At 44.5% G+C, this 12,236-nt stretch overlaps 1 protein-coding gene across 2 annotated transcripts in view; it reads right to left on the bottom strand.

Moving 5' to 3' along the window:
• Positions 1-278: 278 nt before the first annotated feature.
• Positions 279-12,236, bottom strand: part of MCM10 (minichromosome maintenance 10 replication initiation factor) — a 28,321-nt gene continuing 16,363 nt past the window's right edge. For both annotated transcript variants that reach the window (XM_083399583.1, XM_083399584.1), the window contains exons 15-20: positions 7,411-7,549; positions 6,296-6,414; positions 5,005-5,118; positions 2,764-2,909; positions 2,010-2,052; positions 279-1,260 (exon numbers count right to left, since the gene is read on the bottom strand). In XM_083399583.1, the coding sequence (XP_083255709.1) occupies positions 1,177-1,260; positions 2,010-2,052; positions 2,764-2,909; positions 5,005-5,118; positions 6,296-6,414; positions 7,411-7,549 (645 nt within the window). In that variant the 3' untranslated portion in view covers positions 279-1,176. The remainder of the gene's footprint in view (positions 1,261-2,009; positions 2,053-2,763; positions 2,910-5,004; positions 5,119-6,295; positions 6,415-7,410; positions 7,550-12,236) is intronic.

Below are 12,236 nucleotides of genomic sequence, written 5' to 3'. Positions count from 1 at the left end.
GCCAAGAAATTGTACGCCACTGGTTCACTGAACAAAATACACTAGTGATTGAAGGAAACACTTTTGATATTCGCAGTACATATGGGCACAACTGAAAGGGAAGCAAATTAATTAGTGATAACTGATGAATAGATAGGAACGTTTCTAAGCCACATCTCAAAGTCCCTCTCTACATAATGTCACAAGGGACGACAGAAGAGCCAACGTGGCATACATTCAGAAAAAAGTCCTTTGTTTTATGATGTTTTAGCTCCATTTCACACAGCCGTATGTTCTAATTTTGGGGATTCCATTGTTTCTTGCTGTGTTTAATAAGAAACCTTATAGCCGTTTGGAGAGAAGAAATATAGGTTTTTCTGACTTCTTCCACAGAAGATCATGTTTTTGCAGCAGACCGTTCACAGTCTGAAACAGCCTGTATCCTCTAAACTATTGATAAAAGATTCCAGACCCAAATTTAGAAGAATTTTTAAACATTAAGCTAGATAAAAAAAGTTTTAAAAGCAAAGGCAAATAAAAACAAGGTAACTTGCCTCACTAAAAATCACAAACTACTTTCCCCTTCAATAGGAAAATTATTCTAGGTGGGTATTTGGGGAAATACATTAATGTAGAGCGCATATTACAAATATATAAACAGTCACACAGTTCGGTGTAAGTTCTAGAAATAAAAAGGACTATTTAATGCTGATATCGCTCTCTAGACATGGGCCTAGTCTGGTCAATATTTCTTGTGGCACTTCTGAAGTAGTGTCAGATAATACAGCTGAATTTGGCTACAGTTACATTAGCAGAAACTGCAGTTTTAAAGAGGCACCCTCTAATTCCTTGGAAAACATACAACACACAGTCTAGGAAAATAGCTCTCCTCAAGTGACAAGCAAATCCTAAAGAATGACCGGGTTCACCCATTCAACATTACAGACTGAGCAAAGACAGCCCAAAGCAAAGGATCATTCAGACTTCATGAAAGAAAGATGGTTGGGGGTCTCTAGCGACATCTACCTCACTGAAATGGATGGGGCTCACTGTCAGGTAAGTGGGGTTGCTACTGCAGTCTATGTCTTTCAGAAGGAACTCCTCAGTCATTCTGAAACACAGAGCTACTTGCACCCTATCAGACATGAGAGACAAGTTTAAAAGGCAAGTGTAAAGGAGAGAAAGAACTTTTCATAGCTATTTTATACTGCTGAGGAATCGCGGTTGTTCTTCCCCTCTTGGTAAAAGAGTTTCTGCACCAATCTTGGGGCCTTTCTTCTCCTAGAAAGGAGAAACGTACAATGAGGTTGTGTCCAATATGGTAGAATAAAAGCCAGCTCAATAAACAAGCACTCAATAAATAATTCTCAATAAATTATCAAGAAGCAAAACACAGGGATACAATCTTCTTCAGGTAAAACTCACCAGAAAGTTCACCCGCTATGCAATCCTCATTCATTTCAGTGAGGCTCACACAGGAGAACACCCCAGGGGAGTGTAGATATAAACCAACTAGTACAGGAGGACAATTCCAAAGATGGAACTCCTCTCCCCCTTCCTCAGCTCAGCTCCCAGCCCAGGCCCAATGGAGAGGAATACTCAGCTCTTCCCTCACTCATACTGAAGTGTATGGGGCTATTTTTGGGAGAGTCCCAGGACACAGGGAGGCCTAACCCTTCCCTCCTCAGCTGCAATTAGGATTTCCCCCAGCACCAATCAAGCTCTCAGAAGCATCATTGGGTCCCAGGAGGTTTTTCTAAAAGCTCAGTTGCTCTGGGGCAGGAGCGGGAAGAAGAAACAGATGAGGGAAGGAGGGGAGGGGAAAGGAAAATGGAACGGATGGCTGTGTGTGTGTGACTGTCTGGCTCCAGCCTCACCCGCCACTGGCATGCCACCCCTAAGTATGTTCCTAATGAGGGACCCTTGGGCTGATAAAAGGGACAAAGTGGGACTAAATGGAAAAAAAATAAAATAAACCACAGCTTCCCCAGCTTCTTAATGTAGGTAGGCAGCCTTGGGTTTCCTCTTACCTTGAGCATTCCATCACGTTCCCATTTAAAGAGACCACAATTGCTGAAAAGGGAAGACAGAAAAATCAGGGTTGCTTCAGTAGCTGTTGGTAGCAGTGCTGCACCAAACTGTTTTAAGGTTTCATTTCCTACACGAACGTTGCCATTTAAGTGCCCAAGAACCCCCCCCCCCATTCCACTACTCTGGGCGTTATCTTCATGCCTCTTCATAGCCATTTCTCATTGGAAAGGACTGCCTAGACCACTGGTCTCAAATGTTTCTCTCTGGGCCACACTTGCAGAATAAAATCTTCTTGCATCACATCCAATGTTTTATTGACAAGAAAGACAGTTGGAAAACACAACTAGGATTGTCCACAGTATCACTTGAGGCTCTTGCTCTCATTTTAAAAGGATATCTATCCATATTCTGCATATTAAAAAATTATTTTGATACTACACTATACTATACTGCACTGAAATGTTTAAATGCTTAATTGTCCTTGAATCTTCCAGCCACTCTTGCCATCCTCGCCTGCCACACCAGGGTGGCATTCTGCACCGTTTGAGGGCCACTGGTCTAGACAAATGGTGAAGTGAGCTCTTGCCCACCAAACAAAATGAATAAACCAGACCACTATTATTTAGCAAGTCTTTTCAGTCTACAGCCAGGGATGAGAGATGCACGTTGACAAACCTTTGCAGATAAAATGCAGTAGGGTTGAGAAATTGCCCAACAGTCTGCTTGAGAAGGGGAGAATGCAGCTCCTCTTACCTGCAGTGTTTTTTCGGCAGCTTGTCAAGAGATATGGCTCTATTTCCACACTGACATTTGAAAAATCGTTTTACACCATCATGCCAGTGATAGTCATGATTTTGTTCCACACATGAATCCAGGAGCTTGAAATAGGTATACTTGCACTTGTGTAAAAAGAAGAGAGAGAGAGAGAGAGAGAAACAGAGTCACACACACTTTCTCCAACTTCTTCAAAGTCACTGTCGTGTCACTGTCGTAGTGAAAACCCAGTCCTCTGCTGTGCCAGAAGAGCAAATTACTCTGCGAACCAGAGGGAAACAGCTATATTGTACACCTGAGAGGACATCCCATTTGAACTCTTTGCTTCTGCTCCCCCAACACTGGTCCCTCTTCCTCTTTAAGACCACCTCTGTCGCCACAGTGTAAATCCTGGCAAAATGCAGATCGCACAATAGCTATCTGCATCAATGGTGAAACTCACCAAAGGAGCAGGGCATTTTAATGATGGAAAAGAGGTCCATCTTCTGCAAGTCTTAAATACAAATATGCAGCCACATCACCAGCAATTAATACAATGAAATGCTGTGTGATGGGTTTGTTCTTGTTCTTATGGCAGCCCTGTTTAGGGAAGCTTTTAATGTTTGATGGATGACTGTATTTTAATATTTTGTTGGAAGCCGTCCAGAGTGGCTGGGGAAGCCCAGCCAGATGGGCGGGGCGGGGCGGGTATGTATGTATGTATACATAAATTAATAATAATAATAATAATAATGTGTTTTTATGCTGTGAACTGACCTGGGGAGCTACAGATGAAGGGTGATATGCAAATTTAATAAATAACAACAACATGCTACACTTGGACAGGGATGAGTTGGCCACTGAAAAGTTTGCTCTCTCACTCTAGCCTACCTCAAAAGGTTTCACTATTCTGGGTTGTTTGGAAAGACAGGATACCAGTGTGAAAAATACAACCTGGATCTGCTTATCATTGTATTCAACAGGACTTGGCTACAAAGCTTTAGATGGTTATGAGACTGCAAATGCTGGACTAGGACCTAGGAGAGCAAGGTTCAAGCCCACTCTGCCATGCCCTGGGCCAGGAACTATGGCTCTGCCTACCCTCTCTCACAGGGTGGGTGTGAGGCTAAAATAGGAGAGGAGGGATGGTGCACGTCACCTTCAGCTTCTTGGAGGAAAGATGGGGTGAAAATGTAGTAAGAAATAAGAGTGGGCTTTTAAGGGTGAATATTCCTTTCTGGAGAGCAAACTGACCTGTGCATGAGGCCACAAACCTTGTTGGTGGATCCAACAAGGACATTCTCCCTCCCTGGGGCTTCATGTGCTATGAGAGGCACAGAAAAGCACCAACCCACTCCGCTAATGCTATTATTTTTTCAAATGCTATGGCACCTCATGGGAGGATCACTTTCCACTGACCTGGGGCTGCCTTCAAAACTCGGGTCACATCCTGATATGCTTGGGAGATGCAGTTGAAGCCCCTAGCAGGATGCGCTGTGTTTTTGCAGGAGCGTGAGTACATGCAGTGCGGAGCGTGGAGTCCTTGACATGCCTTATTGGGGTTAAGGATGGGAGGATTGCAGCTCACTTCATATTTTGGAACCTACCTACCTATTTTGCCTGCCCATCAGACCCATGCATGGATCAGAATATAGATCTTCAGGTTAAGCCACATAATCGATGAACCGATTCATGCATGCATCCATACCTGTGACCCTTCAGATGCTGCTGACATACAACTCCCATCAGCCCCGGCAAGCATGGCCAATGGTGGGGAGGATAGGAGTAAATGTCATCCAATAATATCTGGAGAGCCACAGGTTCCTCATCCCTGGTCCACACTGTACTTATGAGATGGCCAGAAGGCTTCCTTCTCCTTTCTTTAAACATGTTGAAGCTGTAAAGAGTGCAACTACCTCCTCCGCGGCTGTGACAGAAGGGGGGGGGGGGGAGGGAAGGGAAGAAGTGGTTTTAAAATGCTTCTAAGTCTACAAGGGACACTGCCATCTTTTTGACTGCACAATTTCCAGGAAAGGGACTGCATGTTTGATGCAGTCATTTCAAAGCAACCTTTTTTCTGTGCAGCCATGGAGCTGTTCTAAGCAGCTGTAATCATGAAAGGAAAAAGGCAGCCCTGGATCCCCTCCTGAGCAGATTTCTGGAGGAAAGGTTCCTGAGGGTCAAAATGAATTTTTCATCCAACGCTGATCAAGCTGCACTTCCAGGGTCTGCTTCACTCACCGATTTGCACGTTGCAACACGGCATTTCACTTCTCGGATGCTCCGCATTTTATCTTCCATTTGCTCCTTCTTCACCAGGGGCTCAAAATAGCGTTCCTGCAGCTCAGCCTCAAACTATGGCAGGAGGAGAGATGAAACTTTAATCTAGATGTGTAAACAGCTAATATAAAACTTGTCAACACTGTAAATGAAACTTTAAAAAACCCCACATAGCTGAAAAAAGGATTTTCAGAAACGGACACACAAAAGCCTGCAGAGAATTTCCTGATAAAGGCAACTGCATTCATATACACTTAAAAAGGAAAACTGCAGGGTCTGCTGGATGATGCCTAAGGCAGCATGCATTTCCAAAACAACAGAAGGGAACTGATTCAGTGCTGACTCAGAGGAAGAGTGCCATCTACTGAACAAACAGCAAAGCCAGAGGCCTTGTGAAAAGACAAGGGTCAGTTGTTAAAGACAAAAAGCATATATTGGGATATTTAATGGTACTCAAAGCTGAATAAAACAAATAATAAAATAAACCAGGCACCTGCTCCTCCCACTGCAAACATCAACAAATAAGACAAAGTCTGATGTCAAAAAATGAAGTTGTGTAATCATGTGACAGTGGGGGTGGGGAACCTTTTTCAGCCTGTGGGCCATTCTCCCTCAGAGGCACACTTGCCCAGGCCAGAGGTAAAAGTGCAGCAACAGGCAACTCACGCCCACCTCGCAAACAAGAGGCATGGTCGCAGCTTAAGGACACATTCCAGCCAGGCAAAGCCATTCGAGGAGGGGAAAGAGCAGGGCCACTGAGGGGTATAGTCTGGGAAGGGTCCCAAGGGCCAGACAGAGAGCCCAGGGGCCCTCATTTGGCCCCCTGGGTCTGAGGCCCCCACCCCTGCTTTGCAGACTTATGAAGAACTCATATTTTTGCCTTTGTCAGAAAAATGTTTCTCTGCATTCAGATTCTTCTTTGGTCAGCAACTACATTTCCCAGAAGTCTGCTTGGCCTTTCAATACTTGCCACATTCTTAAAGCAGACTTCTGGGAAACGCAGTTGAGGGGTCAGATGTGAAGCCCACTGCAGTCTCTTCTTCTGCACTGAAAATGGTCAATGCTGAATTTCTGGTAGTGAATTCTGACACACAATGCAGGCCAGCAGATCAGATCAGAGTAATGCCTCTCTTGCAAAACTGTTAGGCATGTCTCTTGAAGATGACACAGTCCTATTTTCTGCTACACGCTCCCAATAGCACCCACATGCAGGCATTCCCAGCCAGTTCCCTTGTATGCGGGAGGGGCTTACCTCCTTGAGGACACCCGTGTGTTTGGATCTAGCATTCAAGATCTCTTGAAATTCATCAGACTCCAAGTACGCAAGCTGCTGGCGTAGTTTCTTCCCGGCAGGTTCTGCTGCATCAACATCTACAGAAACAGAAGAGAAACATATACACGTGCTTAGCCATTATTTCCAAAGGATATTCTGCTTCAACAGAAACTAAGGTAATGCATTCCGATGACAGTAGGTGTTGCATAGATAGTGTGCCATACAAACAGAGATCTTTTACCTGTGCCTCTCCAATGTGCAGAATTTCGATTTGCTTGGATCACCCCAGACAAAAAAAAGGGCACGCCTTTCTCCACCATGCCCTGCTTACCAGATTCCTCAGGGTCATCCGGCTGGAAACTTCTGGAGACAAGGGATACCCCAGATGGGCCTTTGGTTGGATCCAACAGGGAAATTATTTCAACAATATACATTGAACCTATTACATAACCTGCCAAGATCCTTCATTTCCCCAGTCATTCCAAGGAGCAAACTCTTGCTGCTGTGGGGGTATTTTTGGTCATGCATCTCAGCTGCAACTCTCAGGGTAAACTCAAGAGGCCACTTGACAGCCAATGACTGACAACAGAGGAAAAGGGAATGAGATCTGCTCAGAGGTAAATGGGTCTGTCAGCCAGTGGTGGGGAATGAATTTCTAAAAATGGATGAGGAAGAGAGAATTCAAAATTTGTATATATATCTACTGGCAGGAATATTGAAGCCACGGAAGGCAGCAAATTATGTCGAGGGAGTTTATACAAATGTTATGAATCAAGTTAGAAGTCAGGAGAGCTGTCCTCTTTTGCTACCTCAATTCTGCTCGCATAGAAACCAGTGATTTCCAGCACAGAAATCTCAGGGATTTCCACAGAGCAGGCATGTAGCCCGTAACCAGACATTTAAGCGAGAAAGGAAAGATGGAAGCCCGCTGCCTGTAGTCTGCGCTGTTTTCTGCCCAATGTCTCAGGGAGCAACTTCAAGCCAAACCATTCAGCTTGACACCAGCTGGTTGAAACACTGGGCTGGACCCAAGCGACTTAATTCTGATGCAAGTCTGTGGCTATCTTTGTAAAAAGTTTCTAGACTTTCCATACCTTGGGACAGAGGGTTGTTTTTCTCAGCTCTCTCAGAAATCTCCGGAATGTCTAGACTGGATCGTTTCCTTTTTATGCTGTTTGGGTCCACTTTGGCGAGGACCCGGCCTTTTGCACGTAGTTTATTTATAGCTGCCATCTAAAAGCAACAAAAGAAAGACTCAAGACATGTAGCAAAAGTCAGCAATTAAAACCAGTATGAAAAGCCAGCAAGGATCACTGGAGCTGAATGTCAGTTTGCATTTCTTAGTGTAGAAAGTATTGATTTGATGTGTAATTAATTCAAGAGGGTTCTGGGAGCCTCTGGGAGCTTCTCTGTGTGAAACAAGCATAAGGTTCATGATGTTTGGGTTATTCCTTCAGAGAAGCTGAGTACAGCTGCTTTAAACTGGTCCTATTATCTTTCTCTCAGAGTCATGCTGACTATAATAATAGGCCAGAAGGAGCCTGGGTTTCTCTTTCTCTTTCTATCTCTTTTCCTTCTGGCGCAGCGTTCTGTACATAGTATGCTTTGTGTTAAGGTTTAGTCTTATTATACTGTAAGCTTAAGTTAAATCTGCTGCAACTGGATTTCTTATGGACAGTTCCAATCCTGAATGTATTGGATTTGTGACCATTATAATCATTTGCCTTCAGTAGCAGTAAAGCTCTGCTAGATGAAATATAATTGCCTCTGTCTATTTCTTGGGAACCCGGCAATGTGTTTAAGTTTTTACTCTGCTCACTATACACTGGAATCTGCTCTGGATCAATACTGAGTAGACCTTAAATGTCACTGAAGACCATATAACCCCTTCTCACAGCTCTACTGTGCTTGTCAAGTCAAGTCAAAACCTTTATTGCATTAGCAAACTGCCATAGCAAAATAAGACAATACAAAAAAGAAAAAAGACAAACTAGAGACAAGCAACCCAGCAAAATTCAGGTGTTTTGGCTGGCGTAGTGACATTTAAGTTACCCGAAGACAATAATGCAAAGATATAATAGCCAGCGCCCAAAAACTAGTATGCGGGTATATATAAAGCACATAATGGCCCCAGAACAGACTCAGCATATTGAGTTAAAAGTAATAAAAAGATTAAAACAGGTCCAGGTCTAGGGCACGCTACCCTGTCAGAGTAGCCCTGAGTTTCAGAGCCTGCACTATGAATATTGCCACCCCACGTGAGATTTGGGGATTTGCGTCCACAAGAAGCGATTTCAAACAGTCTTCCTTAGATGTAATGGTGGACGGGATCAAAAGGAGGAGCTTAGATCTTATTGGCTCATAAATAGGGCAGTAGAAAAAGAAATGTATGAAGTCCTCTACTTCATTCATTGTGCATGGACATAGACGCTGGGTAATAGGGGTCTTAGAATAAATCCCCTGCAGGAAGGCCGTGGGTATAGAATGGAAGCGGGCCATAGTAAACGCTCTTCTCAAGTTGGGCTCCGTCAGGTCTATCAAGTAGTTGGCAAGTGATCTTACCACTTTCACTTTAGGGAGCCACATGGAGAGGCGAGCTGAGGTGGACTGTGCCCGGTCCATGGCCTCGTCTCTTGTAAGAATCCAGGCCCGGATTTTATGTTTGTCCCAAGAGGACAGCGAGTCAAGATTTGGGAGAGAGTAGCGTGCAGTAATAGTCACCATGGCCTTGGACCATTTATTGCTTTGAGAACACGTTAAAAAGGCTTGCCTGGCTAGTAGGGGACCTGGGGCATTGATTAATTTACAATAAAAGCTAATAATTCTAATGTGGGCTCTCGCAACAATGGAGGGGAGGCCCAGTTCTGTTCTTAACTGTGCTGCAACCGAGCCCTTGGGGAGACCCAGTATCTTCCGTGCAAAAGAGTTTTGTAGAATCTCCAGCCGTTGTAGTGTTTTTAAATTCCACCCCCAGATTTCAACCCCATACAATAACATCGGGAGGACTTTGCTGATAAATGCTTTTCTGATTGGTGGAACCAGCTGGCCGCCTTTTGCATAGTAGAATTTCTCCAAGGCTTTGATGGTTCTGCGGGCAGCCAGGATGGTTGTATTTAGGTGAGCTGACCAGCTAAGCCCATGCTGAAAAATGATACCCAAATACTTGAATGCTGAACAATGTTCAATAGAATGGCCCTCAAAATTCCAGAGTGACTTCCGAGTTTTCATGCCAAAAGTAAGAATTTTGGTTTTGGCGAAATTAATTTTAAGGGAGTTGGTATCACAATATGTCATGAGCCCTCTGAGCATGTTGTTTAAGCCCAGCTTGGTTAATGACAGTATCACCATGTCGTCCGCATAGAGTAATATGGGGATCTTGAGCTGTTGTAAGGAGGGGGCAGATTGATTTAGGGCCTTCGTAGTTGTGACGATGTCATTGATATAGAAATTGAATAGAAAAGGGGCCAAAAGGCAGCCCTGTTTGACCCCTTTATTCAGAGGGAAAGAATCAGAAAGAGCTCCCAGAGGGCCGAATTTTACTCTGGCCGATATGTCATTATGAATTTCCATAAGAAGGAGGAGGAGTCTCTTATCTATGCTGGTATGACTAAGCTTCTGCCATAGCCTATCTCTGGGAATGGAGTCAAAGGCGGAGGTCAGGTCCACAAAAGCCGCGTGTAGTTTGCAGTTGAACCTGTTTAGGTATTTATCAATCAGGGTAAATAGAACAAGACATTGGCCAGATGTGCTGTGACCTTTGCGGAAGCCAGCCTGTTCCGGATGGAATAGCTTTGTTTCTTCTGCCCACTCAATTAATTTCTCTAGCAAGAATCTAGAGTAAACCTTGTATGATATGTCCAACAGGCTGATAGGTCGGTAGTTGCGCGGATCTTGTGGGTCCCCCTTTTTATGTATTGGGATAACTATGCTCTGTTTCCAGTTAGGTGGAATCTTAAGAGTAGCATTAATGGTGGTAAAGAGAGATGCTAAGATAGGGGCCCACCACGACTGGTTCGATAAGAATACCTCAGGTGGTATCATATCCTCCCCCGGGGATTTATCCCCTGATAGCATGCTAATTAGTTGAGTACATCTCTCTGGGGAGACTGGCTCCCAGGTGGGCAAGGCAGATGCTGGAAGGGTGGTGACTACATTTACGTCAGAATCTGAGGTGGAATACAGCTGAGCAAAGTGAGAGTGCCAGCTGGCTGCTGTGATGTTATTAACAATGAATGAGGGGGGTCTTAGACCTGCATTAATTAAATTCCAAAATTTCTTGTCGTCACGGGTTTTAATGGCCACTGACAGAGCCGACCAGCGTTCTTTCGCAAAGAGCAATTTCTTATGTTGGAGCAGCTTCTTATAGTATGAACGAAATTGGGCTAACTCCCTGATTTTGCTCTGAGTGCTGTCTGCTTTCATGTCTGACTGGAGAAATCTAAGCCTACTTCTGCACTGTTTGCATTCTTGGTCGAACCAGGTTTGATTCTTCCAGGATAGAATCGCACGGGAAGGTTTCGTAAGCGAAGGGAGCAAGTAGACTAGAATTTGCTGGAAAATTGAGAAATGATTCACATTCGTTGTTAACAGCTGAGCTTTCAGGGCTAGGATCTCAGGGGAATTTAGGAGGACTTTTATGTCTTGCTCCAGGTAGATGTCCCACTTCTTGCGTCCGGGGGCCAGGGTCGATGAATCCTGGGGGTGTGGTGAGCTGGGAGGCCCCAGCTGTGTGTGGTGAAAGGAGATGGCAATTGGAAGGTGGTCACTTTCGGTTCTGTTGAACACATTGAAACAGTATGCCTCATCATTAAATGCTGAGGAGGACCAGATGTAATCTATAACACTTGCCCCTCTAGATCCTAGAAAAGTATAGTATCCCCCGGACCAGTCTTTGGGTGTGCCGTGCAAGCTGTGCAGCCCGCAGTTTATAGTGAACTCCAGCAGTATGATGCCAGCCCTATTAATGGTCTTGTCCTGTGAATTCCACGTAGGAAACCACTCCTCTTCTATGAATAATTGCGACTTATCGGTGAATAAGCTTATATCTGCTCCGATTCTGGCATTGAAGTCCCCCATTATAAGGATCTCTGACTTTGGAAATTCAGCCCCAGATTTATCTAGAATAAATCTTAAATCCTCCCAAAGCTGATTTGAGTGAGAGGAGGAGTAGGTAGATGGATTGTACAAGTTTACACATATGAATTCCCCAAGCGAGCTGTTAGTGATGTGCAAAGTTTGAATGTAATTACTCTCTAACCAAAAGATAGGAGAGATATTAAGCTGAAGCTCCTGCGAAACAAATGTTACCAGGCCTCCACTAGGGCGCCCATACAAGTGTGTTTTGGTCGCAGGAATCACAAAGGCGTCATAGCCCGGTAGGGATGGGGGGGGTGAAGATTCTAAGCACCAGGTCTCTTGTATACCCATAATCTGGAATTTCGCTAAAAACTCTTTCATATCCCCGTCATCCTGTTTGGACGTCCATCCTGCCACATTCCAGGATAGCACATTAAAGCAATTTGAGGAGGGACTATGTGCTAGTCAATTGCTCTGGTTGCTGGTGGGAAGGACATTGCCAGGGGTCTGAGACAGCTCCAGGCGAGGTACTACCGAAGGTATCGAAGGGGTGGTGAGTTGATTGATGTGACCAGCAGGGTCTTCAGTAAAACCTAAGTTGTCTCTTTGCACAGTGGGTTCCTTAACGTTTATATATTGGCTTGAAAAGGTTGCGGATAAATGAGGTTCTACCAGAAGAGGTTGACTGGCAAAAGACGAGGATATAGAGTCATTTGACTGGACCGCACTGAATGAAGACTCCAGGTCAGGCATAGAAGAATAGGACATTGACAGATTACCAGGATGAGGTGTGTTTGGCGCGTTACTCTTTAAGGCGGAGGACGAGGTAGTTGATTGCAGATCT

This window comes from Podarcis tiliguerta (genome assembly GCF_965153285.1).
Source record: "Podarcis tiliguerta genome assembly, chromosome: 10".
Classification (NCBI taxonomy): domain Eukaryota; kingdom Metazoa; phylum Chordata; class Lepidosauria; order Squamata; family Lacertidae; genus Podarcis; species Podarcis tiliguerta.
The sequence above is the reverse complement of the archived record's forward strand: the minus strand, read 5'-3'. Positions and strand labels throughout refer to the sequence as shown.